At 40.6% G+C, this 24,011-nt stretch overlaps 1 protein-coding gene across 2 annotated transcripts in view; it reads right to left on the reverse strand.

Annotated features, from left to right (window-relative positions):
- RERE (arginine-glutamic acid dipeptide repeats) overlaps positions 1-24,011 on the reverse strand; it is a 470,948-nt gene that overhangs the window by 176,756 nt on the left and 270,181 nt on the right. For both annotated transcript variants that reach the window (XM_025378261.1, XM_025378250.1), the window contains one exon: positions 12,851-12,955. In XM_025378261.1, coding sequence (XP_025234046.1) covers positions 12,851-12,955 — 105 coding nt within the window. The remainder of the gene's footprint in view (positions 1-12,850; positions 12,956-24,011) is intronic.

Genomic DNA, 24,011 nt, shown 5'->3' on the forward strand with positions numbered 1-24,011 from the left:
TTTTTTTTGAGACGGAGTCTCGCTCTGTCGCCTGGGCTGGAGTGCAGTGGCCGGATCTCAGCTCACTGCAAGCTCCGCCTCCCGGGTTTACGCCATTCTCCTGCCTCAGCCTCCGGAGTAGCTGGGACCACAGGCGCCCGCCACCTCGCCCGGCTAGTTTTTTGTATTTTTAGTAGAGACGGGGTTTCACCATGTTAGCCAGGATGGTCTCGATCTCCTGACCTCGTGATCCGCCCGTCTCGGCCTCCCAAAGTGCTGGGATTACAGGCTTGAGCCACCGCGCCCGGCTGCGTAAGTTTTATCTTAAAGAATTTCCTACTTCCCAGAAATAAAAAATGTCTACAATGTTGTATTCATTAACAAGAAATTTTAAAGCCAAAATGGCGGGGGTGGGGAAAGCAACACTCAGGAAATTCTAGAGAAAAAGACATGGAAGAGATATTCTAATTAGTACTGACTTCACATCAAGAGAGAAGTGTTCAGAAGCAGTTTCTTTAAATTTCATTTACTAATTGCCCCTAAAATCTAGACACGGAACTGAGACACATACACACGCACGCACGCACACACGCACGCACACACACACACACACCCCCTCCATCCAGGAAGCGAGAGACACACACACACACACACACACACACACACACACACACACACACACACACACACCCCTCCATCCAGGAAGCTTACTGATTTCTCTATTAGCTTTAACAATTTGGATGGGCCCGGGGGCTCACAAATATAATTCCAGCACCTTGGGAGGCCAAGGCGGGTGGGTGACCTGAGGTCAGGAGTTTGAGACCAGCCTGGCCAACAGAGTGAAATCCAGCTTTTACTAAAAATACAAAAATAAGCCAGGCATGGTGGCGTGCACCTGTAGTCCTAGCTACTCAGTAGGCTGAAGTGGGAGGATCGTTTGAGCCTGGGAAGCAGAGGCTGTAGTGAGGCGAGATTGCACCACTGCACTCCAGCCTGGGTAACAGAGCAAGGCTCCATCTGAAAAAAATGAAAAGAAAAACCAACACCAACAACAAAAATCAATTTGTTCAAAAGTTTTCTGAGATTTCCTATGGTGAAAATTACACCCTATTAATAAATGTTAATTTTTTTCACTTCCAACCCTCACATATTTTCTTCTTCAAGTCTTAATGAATATCAAAATCCTGCCATTGTTTCTGGTTTCAGAGGAAAAAGTTCCCACACTCTGCCTCTAACTATGTTACTTGCTGTAGGTTTATGGTAAGTATTCTGTTAGACTAAGGAAATTCATTCTATAATTAATTTTCTGTTCTGAGAGTTCCCCCCTTGCCATTATTAAAGAACATTGAATTTTATAAAGTGCTTCTTCTACATTAAGATAACTGCATGGGTACAAAAAAATAGAATGAATGAATAAGGTCTAGTATTTGATAGTGCAACATGGTGACCACAGTCAATAATAACCTAACTGAACATTTTAAAATAACTAAAATAGTGTAATTGGATTGTTTTTAACACAAAGGATAAACGCTTGATGGGGTGGACACCCCATTTTACCATGATGTGTCTATAATGCATTGCATGCCTGTATCAAAACATCTCATATACCACATACCTACACCTACTATGTATCCACAAAAATTAAAAATTAAGAAAAAGATGAGCCAGGCGTGGTGGCTCACGCCTGTAATCCCAGCACTTTGAGAGGCTGAGGCGGGCGGATCACCAGAGGTCGGGAGTTTGAGACCAGCCTGACCAACATGGAGAAACCCTGTCTCTACTAAAAATACAAAAAAATTAGTCAGGCATGGTAGCCCATGCTTGTGATCCCAGCTACTTGGGAGGCTGAGGCAGGAGAACAGCTTGAACCCAGGAGGTAGAGGTTGCAGTGAGCTGACATCAAGCCATTGCACTCCAGCCCAGGCAACAAAAGCTTAACTCTGTCTCCAAAAAAAAAAAGAAAAAGATGATTGCCTATGTTTTCTTCTTCCATATGCTGAAGAGGTAAAACATGCTAACAGATAAATTATCATTAAGCCTTTCTTATATTCTATAAATTTGGACATGCATATTTACCTTGCTAGACTCCCGTTTGTCAACACTTCATTTAAACATTTTATATTCATGTTCGTAAGATGGAACCTATACATTTTATTTTATTTTTTACCTGGTTTTAGTGTAAAGGTTTTATCACCTTCATAAAATGACTCAGGGTACCCATACCAACTTTCTCTGTTCTCTGGAACACTGGTAGAACTCACCTGTAAAGTATGTGTCTGATTTCTTTTTCTTTTTCTCTTTCTCTTCTTTTGTGGGGGTTGGGGGAGGGGGGAGATAAGAGTTTTGCTCGTTACCTAGACTGGAGTGCAATGGCACAATCTAGGCTCACTGCAACCTCCGCCTCCTGGGTTCAATCGATTCTCCTGCCTTGGCCTCCCAAGTAGCTGGGATTACAGGTGTGCGCCACCATGCCCAGCTAAATTATTATTAAAAAAAAAAAAATTTTTTTTTTTGAGACAGAATTTTGCTCTTGTTGCCCAGGCTGGAGTGCAATGGCACAATCTCGGCTCACTGCAACCTCTGCCTCCTGGGTTCAAGCAATTCTCCTGCCTCAGCCTCCTGAGTAGCTGGGGTTACAGGCACACACCACCACACCTGGCTAATTTTTTGTATTTTTAGTAGAGATGGGGTTTCTCATGTTGGCCAGGCTGGTCTTGAACTCCTGACCTCAGGTGATCCACCTGCCTTGGCCTCCCAAAGTGGTGGGATTACAGGCATGAGCCACCAAGCCCGACCTGATTTATTTTTCTTTTTGGTCCGAGATAAAAAAATATTATCCTATGCAAATTATAAAAACTACCTTTAAAGGCAGAAGGTATGTAGTTTTTACCTATTTCCTCTTTTTTCCAGGCTGAAATTTGGATGTAATGGCCACCACTACATTGCCACCTTGAAACAAGAGAACAGCTGCAGCCAAGGTAGTAGAGGGTGGACCCCTGATGACTGTGAGGTCCTAGTCTAGGAGTGCTTCCTTTCAAACTCTGCTTACATGAGAAAGAAATAAAAGTGATATTTTATTTAAGCCTTTTACACAGTCTGTTTCTGAAGTTTCCAGTATTTGAAGTTCTTGGGTATAAATCTAGCTGTTTGTCTCATCTGACCATAGTTAACGGCACATGGTTTCTTCCGATATTTCTGATGGTGAGCTCAGCATTCAAGGATATTTTATCTGTGGGGATCCTACAGGATCTTGGATGAGGGTGTGACCCACCAAAAAAATTTTACATATGCTTCTGCCAGGTATCTTGAGGGGCTTACTGGCATGAGACCAATTTTTCTTTTTTTTTCTTTTGAGACAGAGTCTGGCTCTGTCCCCCAGGCTGGAGTGCAGTGGCGCGATCTCGGATCACTGCAACCTCCGCTCCCAGGTTCATGCCATTCTCCTGCCTCAGCCTCCCAAGTAGCTGGGACTACAGGCACCTGCCACCATACCCCGCTAATTTTTTTTTTTTTTTTGTATTTTTAGTAGAGATGCGGTTTCACTGTGTTAGCCAGGATGGTCTCAATCTCCTGACCTCGTGATCCGCCCGCCTCGGCCTCCCAAAGTGCTGGGATTACAGGCATGAGCCACCGTGCCCGGCCGAGACCACTTTCTATATTGTCTTCTTATTCTAGAATTCTCGTATTTTAGAGGGCCCAGAATCCCAACTCTAAACAGATGGGTTTCCCTGTTACTCCCTTCTAGGTTGGAAAATGTTAATGAACTCAATCCAGCCTCACCATGAGCTACTGAAGGATCAGCTTACTGCTTTAGTTTTCAGTTTCTCTTAATTCTCCGGAGCTCAGTCCTGCAGTTATGTGTTATTCCAGTGTTCCAGATAACATTCCTAGATGCTATCTGACAAAGGGTTTTTGAAATGATCAAAGGGTTTTTGAAATGATCAAATCAAATGACCAAATGAAAAACAGGCTTTTGTCCTGTTTTATTAAAGTTCTCTTAACTTCAGTAGGCTGCGTTTTCTAAACATACATGTACTCTCAACTGTCTCCAATATTTGCATCTCAGGTAAATGTTTTTGAGAATTCAAATGTGATGGCAGACAAAAGCAAACAGGAAAAAGATTGTATCCAGCTCTAGCTGCTCATCCTCAAAAGCTACACAAAGACCACTAGCTGTGGTGAGTGGAAAAGGGAACTGTTACTCAAATGAACGTAAATTTTAGAATGTCTCAAATTCGAATTAGTTGAAATACAGGTGTTTTAGATTATTAACTTTTCCGCTTAAGCATAAAGATTTATGTTGAGGAAAAAAATGGTCCCAATGTTACAAAGCAGAGTTAAGTGACAGAAAATTAGGAAATAAAGACATTAAAGATAATGAAATAAGGTTTCTTAATGTTAAAGGAGAATGTTACAAATAAGGAAAAGGGAATAAAGTAGCAGAAATTCTGTAGTACTGGACTGAACTTGGAGAATTTCATAAGAACTTATGAATATACACAGAACTATAGGTGCAAATGTGTGCATTATCTACGCGATAGATGCAAACACACGCACTCCCTCGCTGTTTCTCAGAAGGCCAGAGAGCAACAACACAAAGTAATGAGCACACTTAGCACCAAATCTAGGTTTTAAAATATCATTCTCCGAATGCTGGGACAATCTGACCTCAAAATGAGTAACAACAGTAGCAGGTTATAAACAATTAAATAAAATAGGAGGCCATTAGTCCACTAAATACATCAATCGAAAGTTTGATGAAGATGAGATCTGCACATTCACAAAGCAACCTCCCATAAAATGGTTATTAATTACAAAGGGAAAAAGAGACACTGTACAATGGCAAAACCTGGCAGACGCCAGGTTCAGCAACTGATCGAAGTGAACATTACCAGCAACCGGACAAATAAGAATTGTATACTGACAGGATCTAGAAAAAAAGAACACACTATTTCTGTGATACATGACCTAAATCTAATAATAAGGAAACACCATAAATGCAAACTGAGGGACACCTGGGCACAGTGGCATACACCAGTAGTCCAGCTACTAGGGAGGCTGAGGTAGGAGGATCACTTGAGCCCGGGAGGATCACTGAGGGAAGATCACTTAATCTAGGCTGCAGTGCACTTAAACTGTACCTACGAACAGCCACCTCACTGTAGCCTGGGCAATATAACAAGACTCCATTGCTATTTAAAAACAACAACAACAACAAAAAACATTAATGCAAACTGAGAGACAGAATACAAATTGGCCTATTCTCTTCCAAGGTCATGAAGCCAAGAAGCAACTGACAAACTGTTCCAGATTTAAGGAGACTAAACAAACATGACAACTAAATCCATATTGCCAAACAGGAGCCTTTTGTTGTAGGTTTTCATTGGGGACACTGGCAAAATGGGAATGGGGTCTGAGAAAACCACAGTAATAATATTTTCATTGTTAATTTCCTGATTTTGAGGGCTGTATTGTGGTTAGGTAAGAAAATGCCCGCGTTCACAGGAAATACACAAAATATTGGAGTGTGAAAGAGCTTCAGGGAGACAACATACTTTCAAAAGATTCAGTTAATAAAGGTCTTCTACTCTACTTGCAAGGAACTATTCTGTTTTTAAAAAAAATAAAATGCACACAGTATTCTAACTACCGCACTAACTCTTTTTTTTCTTTTTTTTTTCTGAGACGGAGTCTCACTCTGTCGCCCAGGCTGGAGTGCTGTGGCGCAATCTCCGCCGCCTCCCGGGTTCACGCCATTCTCCTGCCTCAGCCTCCCGAGTAGCTGGTACTACAGGCACCCGCCACCACACCCGGCTAATTTTTTTTTGTATTTTTAGTAGAGACGGGGTTTCACCATGTTCGCCAGGATGGTCTCGATCTCCTGACCTCGTGATCCACCCGCCTCAGCCTCCCAAAGTGCTGGGATTACAGGCGTGAGCCATCACGTCCGGCCTGCACTAACTCTTAACTCTTGCTATTATTTACATTATTGCGGTTGTCAGTCTAGGAGACACAGTATAGTCCCTGCAAACGCCTGCAGTTTATGACTGCTCCTGAACATAATCACAATAACATATAAGCCTCAATACTGCTGCAAAACTATACCCTAGGAGAGGAAGAGGAGAAGGGAGAAAAGGATGAGAAGAGGTGAGAGAAAAGCAGATAGGCTGCAGAAGACTGTAGGTGATCATGAACATTTTCCCCAGATAAGATCGGAGATCAGATCTGAGCCCTCAACTTGTTTTCCCATTTACCGGCAAGAGAGGACTAGTATGCAAAACACAAAAGAACCAAGAATATAATTCGGTGTTTCTGCAGTACAGACCAAGCCTCTGATGAAACCGCTGACACTTTTATGAGACATTATTAGACAGTGAGAGATAGCATCCGTACAAAATGCTCCATTTTAAATAACATGCCTTCTTCACTGTCCTTAAATGCACTTCAGGAGCCTAAAGAACGTTTCTTTTGGCAAGGGGAAATAAAAGAACAGCTGCCTGGGAAAATTCATGCTTAATTATCAGGAAGATAAAGCCATTTCTTCTCCAATGGCCATTATCATATCTTTTGTTCTTACTGGGACTCCATTCACCATTACTTCCTTTCCCTCCTAACTCACAGACAGGAAGGAAAGGAGATCTTTTCCCAGGAAGAAGCGTAGACAGCCAGAAGGGGTCCAGAGTATAGCGTTAAAAAAAGAGAAGGCGCTGGCCCATGGTTGAACTGCTGGAAGCAGAGAGATGGGAAGATGGGGTAAAAAAAACAACCAAAAATCTAGCAAAACTTAATTGCTATAGGGGATAGATTCATTTGCTATAAAAAGTCCCAATCCATTTCTCAATAAAACAGCAAATCACCCAGATGGCTAACAGTATGATAGAATCATGACATCCTGAAAAGTAGTTTATGTTTTGCTTTTGGATTTAATGCTTTACAGGATTAAAACAAAACAAAATTTAGCTGGGCACGGTGGCTCATGCCTGTAATCTCAGTACTTTGGGAGGCTGAGGCAGGCAGATCATGATGTCAAGAGATCGAGACCATCCTGGCCAACATGGTGAAACCCTCTCTCTACTAAAAATACAAAAATTAGCTGGGTGTGGTGGTGTATGCCTGTAGTCTCTGCCAAGCGATAGGGCGAGACTCCGTCTGAAAAAACAAAAAACAAAAAACAAGGCCGGGCGCAGTGGCTCACGCCTATAATCCCAGCACTTTGGGAGGCCGAGGCGGGCAGATCACAAGGTCAGGAGATCAAGACCATCCTGGCTAACACGGTGAAACCCCGTCTCTACTAAAAAAAAAAAAGTACAAAACATTAGCTGGGTGTGGTGGCGGGCGCCTGTAGTCCCAGCTACCCGGGAGGCTGAGGCAGGAGAATGGCGTGAACCCAGGAGGCAGTGAGCTGAGATCGTGCCACTGCACTCTAACCTGGGCGACAGAGCGAGACTCCATCTCAAAAAAAAAAAATTGATATTTTTCAACCTTGTCTCTAAAAGAAAATTTATAATTACTTCTGCAATTCCCAAGAAGAAACGAAAAATCTGACAGTTTACAGAAGTTTTCTGCAGGGTAGCTTTCATCATCTCCATCTTACTGATGCAGAAAGAGTCCAGAAAGTGCATGTTTTACCCATGGACACGAGGATGAAGCAGCAGCACAAGACTAGAACCCAGGCCACCCAGATCCAAGAGGAGAGATCTTACCAGATGGCTGGAAGGATCAAGCAGATTAAATGCCTAGAAGATGTTAGACAAATGAAAAAAGCAACTAAGGACAGTAAAGAGAGGCATATAACCACATCCCTATGCTCATCTCTTTTTGCAAGCTAAGACCAATCTATTTTATATTTTAGTTTAACCACCAACACTGGTGTTTTAGCCAAATGCACCTAAGGCCTAACTGGCTTTATTTATGAAGACCTCTGAGCTGAAATTTATTGACTCTATTAAGTTTCTTGGCAGACTCTGGATCAGACCCTTCAAACAAACTGAGAACACAGTGACATTATTTTGCAGAGTATGCTCACCACAGAAGTAAATCTGGGATGAATCTTGTTCACATGTGCAAAACTGAACGCTCCCTGAGTGTAGAAATGTCAAAAACAAACTCCAAAAGCAAAGCCCAATTACCTCAGGGTTCAAAGTCAGGCCAACATTAGATTTAAGGCTCTCTCATTTTTCACAGTCCTTTAGTAGTCTGTATTCCACTTGGGCAAAAAAATATGCCCCCCAAATTTTTGCTCAATTAAGTTTTGTTCCCGCTGGGTACAGCGGCTCACACCTGTAATTCCAACACTTTGGGAAGCAGAGGAGGGAGGATCGCTGAAACCCAGGATTTAGAGACCTGCCTGGGCAACATAGTGAGACCCCAACTAGACAAAAAATTTTAAAAATGAGCCAGGGATGATGGCACGCACCTGCAGTCCCAGCTACTTGGGAGGATGAGGCAGGAGGATCACCTGAGCCAGGTAAGTTGAGGCTGTGGTGAACCCTGATCATGCCACTACACTCCAGCTGAGGCAACAGAGTGTGACCGTCTCAAAACAAACCAACAAAAAAATCAGTTTTGTTACTTAAATTTCATGGCTAGCAGTAATATAGTCATAATCCCTTATCTAAAATCCTTAGGATGAGAGGTTTACCAGAATTCAGAATTTTTATTTTAGCACTACAGCAAATATATCACAGCATGTAACACCCCAGCAGTGTTCAAGCAATAATCCATATTCTATCATATTAGTATTTTTAGAGTAAAACTTATACAAACTCACACAAAGTGAACTGAATTAAAAATATAAATAGCCTCCTATCAGTTCAGGTTAGGTTCAGCCATCAGATGCATTTTGGCAACAACCGTGGCATAAAATTTGTTAGATTTTCAGAACTTTCATATTTCAGAATTTGAGATAAAAGAGTATAGATCTATATTACTATAGATGCTTTATCAATATTAATAAGTATTCTAGATTAAAAAGAATGAAATATAAGTTTACACCTGATAATAACAAAGTAATTCCATGACAATTTTTTTTTTTTTTTTTTTTTTTTTGAGACGGAGTCTCGCTCTGTTGCCCAGGCTGGAGTGCAGTGGCCAGATCTCAGCTACTGCAAGCTCCACCTCCCGGGTTCACGCCATTCTCCTGCCTCAGCCTCCCGAGTAGCTGGGACTACAGGCACCCGCCACCACACCCGGCTAGTATTTTTTTGTATTTTTTTTAGTAGAGACGGGGTTTCACCGTGTTAGCCAGGATGGTCTCGATCTCCTGACCTCGTGATCCACCCGTCTCAGCCTCCCAAAGTGCTGGGATTACAGGCTTGAGCCACCGCGCCCGGCCTAATTCCATGACAATTACCAAGAAATCCATTCTCCCCAAATGTTAAAGGCAACAAACTCTAGAGTACAGAACAGCCAGTCTGTTTTCCACGATCACACATTATTAGTTCAATAAGCAGTAATCCACCAGGAACAACAACAACAAAAAAAAACAGATCCCTGACAAGACACAACATTCAGAAATATAATGACCAGGTTAGAGAAAAAAATAAAATGAAGCTGTACACTGAAATTTAAAAAGGATCTATGCAAATAAATGTGAAAAAAATTCCAAACTTTCAGTGCTGATCAATATGCTAATAAAGTATGGAAAATTACATAAATCAACATGTAACTACTATTGGAAAATTAGCTCTGAGAAATAAACAATTCCATATTACGGTTCACTTTCAACTGCTCACTTAAAGTTCCTGCATTATTTAAGGGGAAGACAACAGTCATGAAAGCCTGCAGTCATGGAATCACCATTCCTTAAATTTCCAGTGGACTTTCTTATATGCAGTATTTCACAGGACCATCACACAATCAGAAAAACTTTGGCATTTCCTTTCCACGTTAACTTACATATTTACCTAAATAACTCAGGGCACTATGAGTCAGCATACAGTACACTATGTAGCCATGACTACTTACTAGTCCTACTCATTAAAACTGGGGGAAAACTATATAGGAAATCGGCTTATCACACAGCCTCCTCCCTCACAAACTTGAAACAAAGACAGAAACAGAGGTAAATTCTGCAAGGGTATGCACCCTGGCAATTCTAAGAATTGGGCTGTGCATAGCCAGTTTTTCTATACTCTGTTAAATCAGAGGCATTTTTGGATCATTTGAGCCGCTGTGGGAACTATACCTCTTCCCCCAAACTTCAGGGATATGAGGAAATGTTCAGGATAACACCAGCAAGCCAAGGCAGTAGGCTCCATTGGCTCCACTGCTGCAAATGTCTACGACAGCCTTTACACTTCAACTGTGAGAAGTTTGAGATTTGCTTCAAAGTTTATTTATAAATGGGCACTTAAGTATTTGTTCAATTCAACTCACCCAACACTACTCAAGCACATAAAACACACAAAGCAGAAGGTGGACATAGGGAACCAAGTGTAGACGAAAATCAGTGGTGACTAGAAAGGTCACTAAGAGAAGTGATTCAGGATGCAGATCCTGTAAGTGTGCTGCTATCATCATGTCTCTCTGTTCCTTATTGCATCCATATTTTAAAACAAACCCAATGGGATGTATTGCCCTGAAAGACGGCCAGCAATACACAATGAAAAATAAGAGAACTTGTGTGAGTGCCCGGCTTACAAAGGTAAGTTACACATTACTTTAATAAGCATTCAACAAAACATGTGTAACTTACATTTGTAAAAAATAATTTTGGTTAGTTGTTACAAACCTGAGAGCTTAAAAGACAAAAGCTACTTCAGTTAATTAATATCACTTGTGCAATAGGAAAACTATCAAGTGATTAAATAAACACAGTATCACTAAAATAACATCCAATTCCTTTGTATCTAGAGAGAAATCCAAGCTCAAGCATTTTACAATTTACCTGGACAACAGAAAGACATGAGAAGGAAGCTAATAAATGTGTATGTAAAATAAACATTTCAAAATATAAGAGGCTTATGAAATATTACCACTGACCAGCTTCTTTATCATTGGAACATGGCATACTTTTGAAAAACACAAAACAAAACTCAAGCATCATAGTTTTTTCTTCTCGAGATGGAGGTCTTGCTCTGTTGCCCAGGCTGAAGTGCAGTGGCACAATCTTGGCTTACTGCAACCTCCGCCTCCAGGGTTCAAGCAATTCTCCTGTCTCAGCCTCCGGAGGAGCTGGGATTACAGGTGTGGGCCACCACGCCCAGCTAATTTTTGTATTTTTAGTAGAAATGGGGTTTCACCACGTTGGCCAGGCTGGTCTCAAACTCCTGACTTTATGATCCATCCACCTCCACCTCCAAAGTGCTGGGATTACAGGCGTGAGCCACCCACACCTGGCCAAGCATCATAGTTTTCTAAAGGAGAAAAGGTACTCTTCAATGAGCATTATGTTACTACCCATACATCAAGCACCATCTACAATCTAGCTTCTGATGCTATCTAGCAGCAGTCTGATGCTGTCTAGAATCTAGCATCTAATATTGAGAGGAAGAGAGGGAGGAAGACAAACAGATACACTAACACGAGCCCCAAAAGAGCTGTGGGCAGCTTCATAAAACCACAAGAAAAAAAACGTTCCCTTTTACCCGCTAGGTTGACTACCCAACAACATTCTAAGTTTTACATATGGTTTCTGAGAGTCCTCTAGAAAAATGTTCTCAATAAAATGATACCCATTTTGCCTTTATGTTTAATTTAATTCTTTTGCTAACTTCTTTGAGCCAAGTATCTTTTACTTATTTATTTATTTATTTTATTTATTTATTTTTTTAAGACAGGGTCTCCCTCTGTCGCCCAAGCTGGAGTGCAGTGGTGCCAACACAGCTCACTACAGCCTTGACTTCCCAGGCTCAAGCAATCCTCCTGCCTAAGTAGCTGGGACCACAGGTGCAGCCCACCACATCCAGTTAATTTTTACTTTATATTTTGTTGAGAGGGGAGGTCATGCCATACTGCCTAGCTAGGCTGGTCTCAAACTCCTGGGCTTAAGCGCTCAAGCAATCCTCCTACTGTGGCCTCCTAAGGTTCTAGGATTACAGGCATGAGCCGCTGCGCCTGGCCATGGACGTTTTATTTCTTTCTAAACCTTCACATGTATAAACATGCCTTGGGTGTCCAGAGCATATATTACTTGATCACCTGCTAATATCCTGTTTTTAAAATCCTTAGTAAAATATGCAGTCACATGATCAATACAGAGCAAGTATGAATACATACACTCATAAAAATTCTTCCATGTGCTACATTAAAGTAGCATCTATGACAGACATAAAAATTGTTGAATTACTTGACCCTACTGCTTCTCATTAAAAAAAAAATAATAATTCAAACTGTTACATAGATCTTACCAAGATGTTTTGAGAACTAGATGTGTCTGACTTATACCAGCAGTCTTACTAAAGATATTTCAGTGAGCGCTCCTGGAGTTTTATTACCAAGAGTGAACAAAACAAATGAGTAACCAACAAACTTTCCGAAATTACCTAGTCTTTTTCAATATGGTATTATGGAAGGCTTGACAGAATGGGAATGAGGGAAATAATCTACCAATTCTTAATAGTTAATCCAAAATACAGATCAACTAAAAGTGTATCTTTATCCCATCTTCTTTCAACCCAAATTTTCTCATTTTTCTTTTTCTGAATAAAACTAAAGAGCAAACAAAAAGCCACTTTAGATGTCGAAGACATTAATTACAACTCCTTCCAAAGAAGTTTACTGAAGGACTCTGGAGTCATTTTTTTTTTTAAGTATGTTACTAGTGTATGTATGTCCAGATGCATAAACTACACACACACACACACACACACACACACAAATGAGAAAAGGAAAAGAGTTCTCAATGAATGGACACAAGTGACTCACTTACCTTGTCTCAGGGTTATATCCTAATATGTAGAAAAATGAATCCACTCGGGCTTTGAACTCTCTAGCAGCAAATATGTCAGAAAAATGGGAGATGTTACACTTCCCTCTGGGAAAAAGAGAAAAAAAATAATTAGTAATACCCTCCACTGCTTTTGCTAGCCAAACCTGGAGGGTAAGGGTAGAGGAAGCACTGAACTAGGTCCATGTGCATGGAGAATCGGCTACAAACACACTTCATTTTACCTATTCAGCTGTTTCATGACTGCTTCACTGTACACCTGTGTAATCTGACTGCTTTATATCACCATTTTACTAATAAAGTAAAATTAATTGAAACAACAAAGATAAACTAGAGACAGGACTATGAGAAAGAATATTAAAGTAGAAACGGAGAAAAATTAAAACCATTGTGAAAGTAAGAAAAATTCAGCCTAAAGCCTTTCTAAATCATAAAAAAAAAAAATGAGCCTTTTTCCCTACTATGTTATGATAGGCAGAAAGCATAACTGTTTAAAGCTAAAATGTGTAATATTTGACATGTCTTTGGAATACAGCTTCTGGCCAATATTTTTCTTCTCCTATAATGTGCAACAAATAAAGTTAGTTGGAAATTAAAACCTAGAGAAATTTTAACTTTTTTATATAAACATGGGCCCCAATATACAAGAAGTTCTCAAATTTTGGGGTAACTTTAAATGGCTATAAGTTAGAAATCACTTTCCCATAGAAATACTAAAATAAAGCAGAGTAAAGTTTTCAGGTTCATCTACCACTTAAACCAACCTGCAGCTGAAAACTCTACAATACTTACTACAGAATGGCTTAAGCAATGTTTCCATGTACCAAGTATCAATGTAAATGCCAGAAGCATTACATCACATGGTGAGGCCTAACTTCCAAATACAAACACACACGTGCACACACACACTCACTCCCAGGATTCCCAAAGAGGCAGGGGAGGCTTAAGAACTCTAACTCCCTGGCCGGGCACGGTGGCTCAAGCCTGTAATCCCAGCACTTTGGGAGGCCGAGACGGGCGGATCACGAGGTCAGGAGATCGAGACCATCCTGGCTAACACGGTGAAACCCCGTCTTTACTAAAAAATACAAAAAACTAGCCGGGCGAGGTGGTGGGCGCCTGTAGTCCCAGCTACTTGGGAGGCTGAGGCAGGAGAATGGCATAAACCCGGGAGGCGGAACTTGCAGTGAGCTGAGATCCGGCCACTGCACTCCAGCCTGGGCGACAGAGCGAGACTCTGTCTCAAAAAAAAAAAAAAAAAAAAAGAAAAAGAACTCAACTCCCTCAGCGGTCACTTTAATGTTAAGTGGAAGCCAAAGGCTACAGTGAGGTTAGAGGGAATTGGAGGACCAGAAGTTCCCATTTCATACCAAAAGCCGTGCAGCATACTTCCAGGATGTGGCCTTCTACTGCTTGAGCAGGCTATCTGTTGTGGTAAGAACTCCATGAGTATGCACAGTAACAACATACACACCAGCTAATGGCCACAGTGTTAGGAAGAGAAGCTGGCTGAGGGGTTATCAGCATGGGTTCATTCATTCACTTCCTATCAAGAAATTAAAAAGCAAGATTCTTCTTTCCCTCAAGTGCTTAAGTACCCTATAACCAAAGCAGGGTCAGCCAGGCACAGTGGTTTCATATCTGTAATCCCAGCACTTTGGGAGGTTAGGGCAGGAGGATTATTTAAGGCCAGGAATTCGAGACAAACTTGGGCAACATTAGTGAGATCCCAACTAACTCACCACACCTGGTTAATTTTAAAATTTGCTGTAGATGGTAGTCTCACTAGGTTGCCCAGGCTGGTCTCAAACTCCTGGCTTCAAGTGATCCTCCTACCCTGGCCTCCCAAAGCATTGGGATTATAGGTGTGAACCACTGCACCCAGCCCCCATCTCCATTTTTTAAATTAAATAACAATGCTGCTGATATCAAGTCCCTTTGGGAACTACAGATTAGAAAGTATCTATAGTTCTATAGAATAGAAAGTATTCTAGGGTTACTGAGCACTTGAAACAACACTGATATAACTGAGAACCGAATTCAAAATTTTATTTGATCTTAACAAATGTAAATCTAAATATCTACATATGGCTACTAGCTACCATAGTGAACAACACAGATTTACAAGACATTTCCATCACAGCAGAAAGTTCTATTCAAAGTGCTATAATATTCATACCTACTATTTGTAGATAGTAAGATCCAAATCAAGGAAAAATAGTCTCAGACTAAGAATCAACTTCCCAGGCCCAGAACTGCCTCTTCTAATATTTAACTAGAACTAAAACAAGCTTCTGGGAAAGAAAAGGGAGGTAAGATCTTTTTTACAAATGAACAACTGGCTCACTTTGAAACTAACTACCCATCCATACAAGGTGATTTAATCCCTGAAAGCCGGAAGAAATAGGTTCCTTTATCAGTAAAATAGAGGTAACACCTACTGCACTTACAAAGACAAAGCCTACAAAACTCTACTACACAATGCTATGTAAAGTTAAGTTATTCCTATTATTGTCCATTACTAAAGAAAACTGATTCTTCTTTTATTATTCTTTGTTATTTCACTCTTAAACTGGAGTAATTAATGATGTATCAATTAAAGGTAAAGAAAACCCATAACTCTAAACACAAACACTGGAAATCAGGTATGTTTAGGGCAGGGTTTATCAATCTCAGCACTAACGACAGTTTGTACTAAATAATTATTTATTGTCAGAGGCTGTCCTGTACATTGTAGGATATTTAAGAGCATCCTTGGCCTCTACCTAGTAGCACCCATACACATTTCTTCCTGACAATAAAAAATGTCTCAAGACTTGCCAAATGTCTCCTGTGGAGGGCAAAACTACTAGCTTACGGAAAGCCAAAAGCAATAGGAATAGAAGCATTTCATCTGATAAATGACTATGAATTGTCGTAAATGGGATTTTTCTCTACCATCAAGCTCTTTCTCTATTTGATTCTGTTCGTGTATATGAAAGGTATTGATATTTAAACATTTTTACTTTTTTATCCTTTCTTATGCCTCTAATTGCACTGTACCTCTAATACAATGTGGAAAAGAGTGAACATCCTTGGCTAGTCCCTGATGTCGGTGGAAATGTCTCCCAGGTGTTCTTATTAAATATGACACCAGTTTTAAAAACAATCAAACCATAATCATAGTATTGGAAAAATTGACTATTTTCCTCCTTTAGATTTAATAGTTTGATATATGCTATCAAAAGAGTGAAAAACTGAACCAACCTTGCATTCCTTGAATAAATCCCAGCTGGTCACAAAGTATTTTGTAAATAAGGTATTAAATTTTTAAAAAACAAAAAGAATTTGATTAATTACATCTAAGTTTTCTTCCTCATAAATTTGTTTTTATCTTTATTATTTCCTTCTTTGTACATTTTTATTGTTGCTGTTATTCATGAAAGGTTTATTCATAACAGCCTAGAAACAACCCAAATGTCCAGCAACAGGTAAATAAATTGTATATATGTACAATAAAATACTACACAAATACAAAGATCTTACAATAAAATACTACACAAATACAAAGATCTTACAATAAAATACTACACAAATACAAAGATCTAGTGATACATAAAATACCATGGACAATTCTTAAAAATAAAATGTTGAATATTAAGAAGCCAGACACAAAAACAGTTTACACTGCATGATTTCGTAGCTTTAGAAGAGGAAAAAATAACTTATAGTGAGAGAAACCTGAACAGCTGGTGATTCTGGGTGGGAGGTTTTGAGAGGGAAGGATCTTGAGGGAACTTCCTGAGATGAGGGGAATATGCCAAGTCTTGTTTAGGGTCAAACAAATTTATGAAAATGTACACTTAAAATCCACATTGTACTGTATATTAAAAAACTACTGGAGGAAAGTAAAACAATGAGAACCATTACCATATAGCTGTAGCTGTTTAAAGTTGGTAATCTTGCCAGTTAGCCGGCCCTCAAACACTGAGTACTGAGCAGAGCTGAAGAAAGGGTTTCCATAACCAGGTAAGGCCACCAGGATTGGCTCTGATTGGGTAGCATCCATTTGAAATATTTTACAAATCACCTCGTGAACAGTGTTTACCTTTAAAAATGTGTGCATATGTGTGCAGAAGTATGGGTATGATTTTAAGAATTCAGTACTTTTTATCAGAGCCCTTTTCTCATCATGATCTCTGTCAAAAGTAGGACATTATTTGACACTGTTTACAGAATAGATGAGGAGAGACTGTTAAGAGAAAACTGCCACCACATCCACCTTGCTGAAATACCCAGTTTCAGAGCCTTCGAAAGTCCTGTATACCCTGTATCTAAAGCAATGCTTCATTGTTAACAGAAATATGACTAAGACAGGGAAGCCCCATGTGTTAGCACCCTTTCATTCAACAGTAAAAAAGGCGTCCTGGAAATGACTCATTTCAGTAATCCTTCAGTGGGGCCCCAGGGAGTTTTACACCTGGGGCATCATCTGAAGGGTCTTCTGGCTACCAAGAGGAGGCGGCTATATGAAGAGGATGAAGAAGAGACAAGAGAGTCCCTCTTATGTAAGGAGACAATACAAATGAAAACTGTGGCCTAGAAATTCATTCCCTTAAAACTACCAAGAACTGGGAGGGTCTTCTTGTATCCCCAGGCATGAGCAAACCCCAAAGAAACTCATGACGAAGTGCACCAGCATACACAGAATGTTTACAGCAGCAAGTCTGTTGAAAGCTATTATTATTAAGATGGAGTCTTAATAAAAAATTATTTAAAATAAAATAAATTATTAATAATACATTTTTTTTTTTGGAGACAGAGTCTTGCTCTGTCACCCAGAATGGAGCACAGTGGCACAATCTCGGCTCACTGCAACCTCCGCCTCCCAGGTTCAAGTGATTCTCCTGCTTCAGCCTCCCGAAGAGCTGGGATTACAGACACGTGTCACCACGCCCAGCTAACTTTTTGTATTTTTAGTAGAGACGGGATTTTACTCCTCATGACCTGCCTCAACCTTCCAAAGAGGTGGGATTACAGGTGCAAGCCACCACTCCTGGTCGCTTTTTTTTTTTTTTTTGGAGGTAGGGTCTCCCTCTGTCGCTTGAGCTGAAGCGCAGTGGTTTGATCTCAGTGCACTGAAGACTCAACTGCCCAGGCTCAGGTGATTCTTCCAGCTCAGCCTTCCTGGTAGCTGGGACTACAGGTGTGTGCCACCACACCCAACAATTTTTTGTAGAGATAGGGTTTCACCATATTGCCCAGGCTGGTCTCAAACTCCTGGGCTCAAGCAATCTGTCCAGCTTGGCCTCTCAAAATGTTGGGGTTACAGGTGTGGGCCACCATGCCTGGCCAAAAAAAAAAGATAAAAAATTATATTTATATATTTTTTTAATATAAAATTTTAGTTTGTATTTCCCCTTTTGCCCAGGAGTTGCTTAACAGGAAGTTTTAAATTTCCAGGTGAAAGGACCTTCTGTTGTTTGTTTTTCTTAGTAAACTACAGTTTTATTGCATGTTAATCAAATGTTTTTTTTTTCTGTGATCTAATATATGACCAATTTTTGAGAAGGTGGCAAGATACATAATTCAATGTGTATTCTTTATTATTACAGGATAGAGTTCAAAATATGTCTGTAGGCCAGGTGTGGTGGCTTACGCCTGTAATCCCAGCACTTTGGGAGGCCGAGGTGGGCCGATCACAAGAGGTCAGGAGTTCAAGACCAGCCTGGCCAACAAAGTGAAACCCTGTCTCTACTAAAAATACAAAGATTAGCTGGGCATGGTGGCAGGCGTTTGTAATGCCAGCTACTTGGGAGGCTGAGGCAGGAGAATTGTTTGAACCCAGGAAGCAGAGGTTGCAGTGAGCCAAGATGGTGCCACAACAAGCAGGAGTGTGACAAGAGCAAGACTTAATCTCAAAAAAAAAAAAAAAAAAAAAAAAAGATTATTAGCTTAGGGGAAAAAAAGTCCAAAACTGTACAAAATCTGTGACAAGGAAGATTTTTAAACACTCCTGAAAGACAAAAAAGTGGACATGAACAAATGGTAAAACATCCCCTACTCAAAATGGCATTTCTCCACAGATTAATTAATAAATCCAATACAATCCCAGTATAAATACCAACAAGCTTTCTTTTTCTGAAATAAAAAAAAATATTAAGGTTCACATGGAAAAACAAATAACTAAAAAAGGGAGGAACACACATTAAAACATACTATAAAGCCTCTGTAATTAAGAAGTGTAGTGCTGGTACATAAATAGACAATAGAACAACAAAACAAAAGAGCAAGTACAAAATACATATGGAAAGCAAGACATGACAATGGTAACATCTCAAACCACTACAGTCAACACAGATCGTTTATTTAGTAGTGCTAGAACAACTGGGTAGAATTATTCTTTAAATATGGTGTAGGGAAAGGCTTTCTAACTATGACTCAAATCTAACTATTGCCCAGAGGCAATAAAAGACTGATAAATTTGATTAGATAAAAATACATTTTATACAATAAAAAATCAATAAATAAAAGTAAATGAAAACTAACAAAAGTGGGAGAAAAATATTTGCAACATTTGCCATGTACCACAGTCATATAAAGCACTTTTTAAAAGTAAAACAAAAAGAAAACCAATAGAAAATACATAAACAGACAATTTACAAAAAAAGAGACAAAAATATCCTTCAAACATATGAAAAAATGTTCAAACTCATTGTTAGTGAAATAAAATAAAAACACGGAGATACCACTTCTCACCTATCAGACTTTTAAATTTTTAAAAAGACCAAACATTCTATTAAGAAAACAGGGCCGGGCGCGGTGGCTCAAGCCTGTAATCCCAGCACTTTGGGAGGCCGAGACGGGTGGATCACGAGGTCAGGAGATCGAGACCATCCTGGCTAACACGGTGAAACCCCGTCTCTACTAAAAAATACAAAAAACTAGCCGGGCGAGGTGGCAGGCGCCTGTAGTCCCAGCTACTCGGGAGGCTGAGGCAGGAGAATGGCGTGAACCCAGGAGGTGGAGCTTGCAGTGAGCTGAGATCTGGCCACTGCACTCCAGCCTGGGCGACAGAGCGAGACTCCGTCTCAAAAAAAAAAAAAAAAAGAAAACAGGCAAGCAGGCCAGGCACAGTGGCTCACGCCTGTAATCCCAGCCCTTTGGGAGGCTGAGACGGGCGGATGACGAGGTCAGGAGATCGAGACCATCCTGGCTAACACGGTGAAACCCCGTCTCTACTAAAAACACAAAAAATTAGCCGGGCGTGGCGGCGGGTGACAAAGCAAGACTCCGTCTCAGAAAAAAAGATTCTACAAATCTCAATACCAATGATAACTACTCAAATATATTGATTTTAAGCATTTATGTCAAAACATGTTGAATACATGGTTCAGGATTCTGTCATTAGTCATGTGACCTTGAATAAGTTTGTCAAAAGGTTAGCTCAAACGTTAAAAAACTTGACACTGGTCACAAGGCTACAGCAGAGCCAGGATTCAAACGCAAGTCTTCTAACTTCAGTCTATTATACCACAATGCCAGCCAAAAATATTTACCCGGGAATAAACAGAACTCAAAAACTACTCTATTCAAAATGCTAACTTTACTCTTTGGTGCTTATTGATAACGTGTGATGAAATAAGATCAGCAGCTGTAGAAACTTATCTTGAAAGACAGAGACAAGGGACAGCCAAGGTCAAGTATTCAAAACCGACAGCAATGCAGTTAATGCTGGACCTCAACACATTTCTACAACTGCGAAGGGCTCAGATTTCCTTACAGGAAGAAACTCTGGTAGGAAAAAGTTATAATCTCACAATTTACAAAGAAGCTACAGGGCATTTTGTTTTCCTTTTGATTTACCACGGCTAAAGGATAAAGCTCTCTCTCCTCCTTTATAACCCAACTCTAGCACCAGCTTGAAAGAAAACCTTATACATCAGTTTCCTCCTGAGTGAATGGAATGGCAAGAGCCCCCTCAGAGTTACTGCGACCGGATGAATCCACACAACTGAGCCCTTTGATCTTCAAGAAGAATGGTGCTAAGCACTAACATGATCAGTCTTTTTCTTTTTTCTTTCTTGTTCCCCATGGTTTTTTTCATTACATTTATTTGATCCCTTTTCATGTGCGTACAGACTATTTTATTTGTGTCTCTCTCAAACTTGAATTTATTTTTAGTAGTACTGGTTTATAACTATGGAGAAAGAATAAACTCTTTCTGTGCATAAACTATGAGAAGAAAATTGGAAAAAAAAGTTAAAGCTTAACTTTAACCATCTCCCACCAAATACATCCCAAACATTTTTTAAGTTAATCTACCTTGGTGAAGAGAAAGAGAATAAACAGAGACTGCTGGGGGCACTGCCATCCCATTCTATTTTACGGGAGTAATGGGACAATCAAAGCTTCTGTCACGGTGAGTGCTGCTGCCAAGAGCGAGGCCAGATCACTAAGTGACAGCAAAGAGACCCTGCACCATTAGGGAAGCGCATCCACACACACGTGTGACCCTGCACCACTAGACCAGCAGGTCCACACACGCAACACTGCACCACCAGGCCAGCACGTCCACACACATGTGACTCCGCACCACTAGGCTAGCACGTCCACAAACACACATGACACCACACCAGTAAGTCAGCGCGTCCACAAACACGTGTGCAACACCGCACCACTAGGCCAGCGCATCCACACACACACACGCAAAATTGCATCATTAGGCCAGCGCGTCCACATGCACCGAGACATTGCACCACCAAGCCAGTGCGTCCACACACTCACACGACACTGCACCATTAGGCCAGCTTGTTCAGTGACCAAACGACCACCTGTCATCTGATGTCTTTGAAAAAAATCCAGTAGTCAAGTCACAAAAGAATGTTGTACTATAAAATCAAATTCAAGATAAAAGTTTTATAAAGCAGCTGCCACTTTTTATGACCACTTTGAAGAAAACACCACAGGAGAAAAAAAAAAAAAAAAAACTAATTAATGAGGATTCTAATTATATACCCAGTGAAAAGAAGATGAAGTATTACCACTGTAGCACTGTGGTGGCCAGTGAAAGGACAGTGACTTACACATTTACACATCTCCAAGAAACATCTGATTGTAAACTTAGCTACAGTAAATTCATGGAATCCAGATGGAATTATTTGGGATAACCTGTTCTTCTGAAAATGCTAAAATAAGATAAACATGGGCCGGGTGTGGTGGCTCATGCCTGTAATCCCAGCACTTTGGGAGGTTGAGGTGGGTGGATCACTTGAGGTCAGGAGTTCGAGATCAGCCTGGCCAAGATGGTGAAACCCTGTCTCTAATAAAAATAAAAAAATTAGCTGGGCATCATGGCACATGCCTGTAGTCCCAGCTACTCAGGAGGCTGAGGTAGGAGAATCACTTGAACCTGGGAGGTGGAGGCTGCAGTGAAGTAAGCCAAGAACAAGCCACTGAGCTCCAGCCTGGGTGACAAAGCAAGACTCCGTCTCAGAAAAAAAGATTCTACAAATCTCAATACCAATGATAACTACCCAAATATATTGATTTTAAGCATTTATGTCAAAACATGTTGAATACACAGTCACGTATCTCACATATTTGTTCAACTGAAACTCTAAATCGCTTAAAATCTTTTCCCTCATCCTGTGAGACAAGATGGAAAGAGGAAGGAAAGAGTATATGCAAACCAGTGTAAGAAGTATTCCAGGATTTGGCTGAGTGTGGTGGTTCACACTTGTAATCCCAGCACTTTGGGGAGGCCGAAGTGGGTGGATTGCTTAAGCTTAGGAATTCAAGACCAGCCTGGGCAAGATGGTAAAACCTCGTCTCTACAAAACCCACAAAAATTAGCCAGGGTGGTGGTGTACACCTGTAGTCCCAGCTACTTGGGGAGGTAGGATTGCTTGAGCCCAGGAGTTTGAGGCTGCAGTGAGCCATAATCTCACCACTGCACTCCTGGATGACAGAGCGAGATACTGTCTCAAAAAAAAAAAAAAAAAAAAAAAAAGAACAAGACCAGAAATATTCAAGGATTAAGTGACTGGTCCATTAACAATATTCCAGGAATTCAGTCACTGGACCCAGCTAACAATATTCCAGGATTAAGTCACCGGTTCCAGCTAACAATATTCCAGGATTAAGTCACTGGTCCCAGGTAAAAATTGAACTGTTTCATCAATGTAACCAACCCTGTATTAACTTCCTTTGTTCAGCAAGTGAGCTTAAGCTTGGAAAGCTAATCTTAAAAGTCACACAAAGCTTGTGGAAGTTCACAGGAAGTTTATAAAACACTGAGAAATTCTCTAAATCCATCTAAATTCATGTAAGAAGTCAAACCTAACTACATCCACGCCATACCCCACAGCAGAGTTGGCAAACTATGGCCAGAAAAGCCACATCTGGCACACCGCCTGCTTCCTGTGGCCTGAGAGAAGAGTTTTTGCATTTTTAAATGGCTGAAAAAGAAAGCAAAAGAAAAGTATCTCCTGACACATGAAAATTAAATGAAACTCAAATTTCAATATCCATAAAGTTTTATTGGAGCACAGCCACTTCATTTATTTCATGTTGTCTATGGCTTTTATGCTGCAATGGTTGAGCTGAGTCACTGCAACAGATACCATGTGAAATATCAGCTGACCCGAAAAGCTTGTCAAAGCCTGCCCTAAAGTTGCTACTAATTTACCTTGAAATAACAGACTTTAGCTATGTAGCTTTGCACAAAAGACTCCAGATGGTTTTTCTGAATACCATCTGAGCATCAGAATGGAGAAATTACTGTAACTCATTGTAGTTTTAAGATAAAAGCTACCAAAATCCTAGAATTTTATTAAAACCGTATTATAGTACTTAACAAAAAACAGTAGTTTTTCACCACTTTATTAATGATTATTTCCAGTGAGGAAAGGGTTTTAAGAATATTAGTAGTCTTACTTCCGGCCGGGCGCGGTGGCTCAAGCCTGTAATCCCAGCACTTTGGGAGGCCGAGACGGGCGGATCACGAGGTCAGGAGATCGAGACCATCCTGGCTAACGCGGTGAAACCCCGTCTCTACTAAAAAATACAAAAAACTAGCCGGGCGCGGTGGCCGGCGCCTGTAGTCCCAGCTACTCGGGAGGCTGAGGCAGGAGAATGGCGTAAACCCAGGAGGCGGAGCTTG

The sequence above is a fragment of the Theropithecus gelada genome, chromosome 1, assembly GCF_003255815.1.
Source record: "Theropithecus gelada isolate Dixy chromosome 1, Tgel_1.0, whole genome shotgun sequence".
Taxonomy (NCBI): Eukaryota; Metazoa; Chordata; class Mammalia; order Primates; family Cercopithecidae; genus Theropithecus; species Theropithecus gelada.